The sequence below is a fragment of the Agrilus planipennis genome, unplaced genomic scaffold (genome assembly GCF_000699045.2).
Source record: "Agrilus planipennis isolate EAB-ADULT unplaced genomic scaffold, Apla_2.0 scaffold295, whole genome shotgun sequence".
Lineage (NCBI taxonomy): Eukaryota > Metazoa > Arthropoda > Insecta > Coleoptera > Buprestidae > Agrilus > Agrilus planipennis.
The window spans coordinates 208,138-212,356 of record NW_020439009.1 but is presented as its reverse complement, the minus strand read 5'-3'; the positions used below and the strand labels follow the sequence as shown (position 1 = coordinate 212,356).

Genomic DNA, 4,219 nt, shown 5'->3' with positions numbered 1-4,219 from the left:
TTTGCTCTATCCGCGGGTGTACCTCAAGGCACCGTATTAGCACCACTTCTCTACAACATTTATTGCTACGACATTCCACAACCGCTAGAAAACACTATCAGTCTCGCCCAATATGCAGATGACACTGCTTATTGGGCGTCTGGTAACAGCTCGAAAGCATGCAACAACAAAATCAACCGACAAATTCAAACACTGGAACTATGGCTAAGTAAATGGCGCATAAAACCCAACCCTAATAAAACACAACTGGTACTATTCAGACACCCCAACTTACAACGCAGACACATTCTCACCGCGGACGATATTAATGTCAAACTATTAAATGTTCAACTCACGTTACAAAAGGAAATAAAGTATCTCGGGATCATCTTTACACACACAATGAACCCGCATGCCGACATTAAACACACATTGGACAAAGTACGGAAACGCGCAAACCTAATTTCGTTAATAAACGGGCGTATTAAAACTTGCAAAACAGATACACTCCTTCATACTTACAAAACCTTTGTTCGACCGGTAATCGATTATAGAGCAGCTACACTTACCACAACGTCGCGAAACTTGCCCCACAGGATTCTCGCAACCGAGCGACGTATTCTACGCAAAGTCGCGAGATTAGACTTACATTTTCCATCCGACACACTTAACAACAACATTCCAATTACCTCAATCCCTACACGAATCCATAACCTACAATCCAAATTCACTAAAAGAGCTATCGATAACAACAACCCTACAACAACAAGAACCCTAACCCACACTCCNGCTATTCAATTATCAATGAAAAAGATAACTGCGTCTACGGCTACAATCCTGATCAAAAAGATTTTAACGGTATGTGAAAAAGTGAAAACAATTAATAGTTTATAAACATTTATTACTTTATTATAATTTAAATGTAAAAGTTGGTTAATGAGCAATATTTTTCCCCTTACAAAGCACATGATTTAGAACTATCCCCAAAAAGCAAAGATAAACCACATAGTAAGCATTACAAAGGAATAATTATTCTCCTCCATGGATTAAGACTGTAGGTTACATTTGTTTTTGTGTTTATCGTTATGGGAACTTGTTTTAAGAATTTAATTTATTCTATTATGTATTATAAGCTTCCCGAAATTACACTAATCTGCAAGTGAAATTTTTTAGATTATAGCGATCTGAGATAGTCACTAAAGATATTTCTAACTCCATCGACATGCATTCTAAATATAAACATTAATTTCAGGAAACAATGTAGGAGATGTGTGTGAAGACGACTTCGATTTAGATACTGTTCCAAACGACCTAGATAACTGTCCTAATAACTCTTTGATTCATACCACTGACTTTAGTAGATATATGACAGTCGCGCTAGATCCTGAGGGTGAATCTCAAATAGATCCAAACTGGGTAATTTATGCGAAAGGTGCAGAAATTTGGCAAACTATGAACAGCGACCCTGGCCTTGCTGTTGGTGAAGATCGTTTTGGTGGTGTTGACTTTGAAGGTACTTTCTACGTGGATACGGAAATAGACGATGACTATGCAGGTTTCGTTTTCAGGTAATGATTACTTTGTTCTAACCCTTTTTTAATGACCATTTGTGAGAACAAAACGAAATACAGAGAATATATCGGCACATACGACCAGTTTACAAAATAACAATTTTCTGTTCGCTAAAACAAACGGGTCCTCTACCTTGACCAACGCATAATCCGGATCTTAACCCACTTAATATTTTCTTTGAGATTGTATGAAACAGCGAGTGTATCAAATGCCAATGCAGAACGCACGACCGTATGATGATCGCTGCAAACGAAATACGTCAAATGCCGGATATTTAGACTCGGATAATTTTTTGCATCTATTTAATCGCAGTGAACATAAAAAGAACTTTTTCATTAATAAAAATTCCTTAATGTGTAAATTATTATTAATTATTATGGCAGTCATAGCAATCACAATTAATATTATTTTATTAATAAAATAACGTTTATTGTAACACTTTTTCTTTTTTTACTCTGTCCGAAATTAATACTCAGCCTAAAAGAAAGTGCCTAATAGCTAGTAGATTGCAACAAATTATATTAAGTAATTGTATTAATATTGTTCCAGTTATCAAAGCAACAAAAAATTCTACGTAGTGATGTGGAAGAAACATTCTCAACCATACTGGCAGCATACACCATTCAATGCGGTAGCCGATCCCGGAATTCAACTGAAGGTCGTTAATTCGGAAACCGGTCCCGGAAAAATCCTCAGAAATTCCTTATGGCATACAGGAAATACTCCCAATCAAGTAAAATTACTTTGGAAAGATCCTCGAAATGTAGGATGGAAAGAAAAGACTCCATATCGTTGGTTACTTCATCACCGACCTAAAATAGGACTAATTCGTTTCAAACTATTTGAAGTTGACAGAAAAGTTGCTGACTCCGGAAATGTTTATGACACAACATTAAGAGGTGGAAAACTTGGAGTATTCTGCTTTTCGCAAGAGATGATTATTTGGTCTGATCTTCTGTATCGTTGTAATGGTAAGAAGAATACTTTTTTTCTTTCTGACCAGAAGGTTGCCCAGCGTCGCCCGAAAATTTATTTTATTATTCATTACACAAAATATAATTGAGTACTATGGAACGTAACTAACTAAACTTAGAACCCAAAAATTCCAAAAATATAGAAAACTAAAACGCCTTTCGACACCCAAAATGTCATCCTTAGTTAAAGACTGAATGTTTTAAGTGATTATTGTAATGTTCGTGGGTTTAACAAAATTAACTTCTAAGACTGAAAACGACAAAAACTATTTAATTACACTAATTATTAAAGAACTTAAAAACACTATTAAATGCACTACTGCTATCACTGTCAATTAATTTCTCGATTCACTTCTGCAACGGTCAGTTTATTACTTTTTCCTCTCGGTGATCGTGTCTTCCTTTAAATACCCTTTTGTTTACTTTCTGGAACCTTCTGGAAACATCCGTATAGTTTATTTTTCCTTTGAACTGTTTAAGTGCTTTCCCAGAACGAAGGTACGACACACAAATTTACAAATACGGTGCACATGAAGAAATACGCCCGCGGGTAGTCGGCGAATCGATAAGCCGTTCATACACACGTGTGCCCGATCGCACACAAACACATTCGTACTCGCTATATTATCATTCATTTCAGCCAACCGAAAAATAAGGACTATTTCTGTCATTCTCGATTATTTTTACTCTACCCCCAAGGCATTAAGGGTGTCTGACTCTCAGAATGCTATTTAATACTAACACTTTACACTGTATAGCTTTGGTTATATTTTCTCTTCATACTCACATATATTGCATTATAACGCATACGCGTTTCGTTTCAGATGCTGTACCTCAATCGATTTACGATGATCTGCCGCCAAAACTAAAAAAGCTAGTAAATATTGATAATTCAAGGATATCATCTAAAATTGTTTATGAATAAACCACTTGTTAGAAGTGAAGAATTATCTTTCTTGAAAGACAAGTTCGGAAGTCATTGATTGACAGATATTGATTGACAAATATAACAGTATTTAAACTGTGCCAGTTCGTTTTATACCTATGTACTTATCAAAATAAAACTAAGTGTTACAATAATGTGTAATTAAACCTATCTAAATAAATTAGAACTTTACTACTATTCTTTTACTATAATGTTTGAACGAAATGCCTATGTAACTTTTATATAAAAAACACTTCTTTTGCAACAACAGTTTTTTATAGGATAAGCATATATTGATAAACATGTATTGAATATCATAATTAATACAATAGTGGATTAGGTAAGTACGTTGTAATCTGGAAAAAATACGTAATACATTAATCGACGTCAAGTACATATAACAATATTAAATGTAGAGGGAAAGTCAACATTTTGCATGTTGGAAAAGTAACATCACCATAAAACAGAAAGGAGTTACTTCTACACACTCGAAGAATTCTTTTAAAGAAACTGCAGTTGCTCTATTAAAAAGGGGCTTAATTTTTATGGGTGAAACGAAGTGCCAATTTTATGGCAAGTTTGCATGTATATCAATAGCACCTGGCATTCGCACAAATTCTCAAAAACTGCTATACTTACTCCATTCGACCAATTCAAATTTCCTACTGTGACCATTGGTACCCAAAGTATTGTATAAACCTAAAATGGTTAGCCGATGAAAATTCCCCAAGAACGTCCCTTCTGCATTTCCCGTATAAAATATATTTCG

General features: G+C 34.9%; 1 protein-coding gene across 1 annotated transcript in view; it reads left to right on the top strand.

Annotated features, from left to right (window-relative positions):
- The window catches only part of LOC108741963 (cartilage oligomeric matrix protein), an 84,494-nt gene extending 80,846 nt beyond the window's left edge, over nt 1-3,648 (top strand). Inside the window, exons 13-16 of the mRNA XM_025976140.1 lie at nt 793-837; nt 1,232-1,547; nt 2,101-2,522; nt 3,350-3,648. Of these exons, the coding sequence (XP_025831925.1) occupies nt 793-837; nt 1,232-1,547; nt 2,101-2,522; nt 3,350-3,450 (884 nt within the window). The 3' untranslated portion in view covers nt 3,451-3,648. The remainder of the gene's footprint in view (nt 1-792; nt 838-1,231; nt 1,548-2,100; nt 2,523-3,349) is intronic.
- Nucleotides 3,649-4,219: the final 571 nt, after the last annotated feature.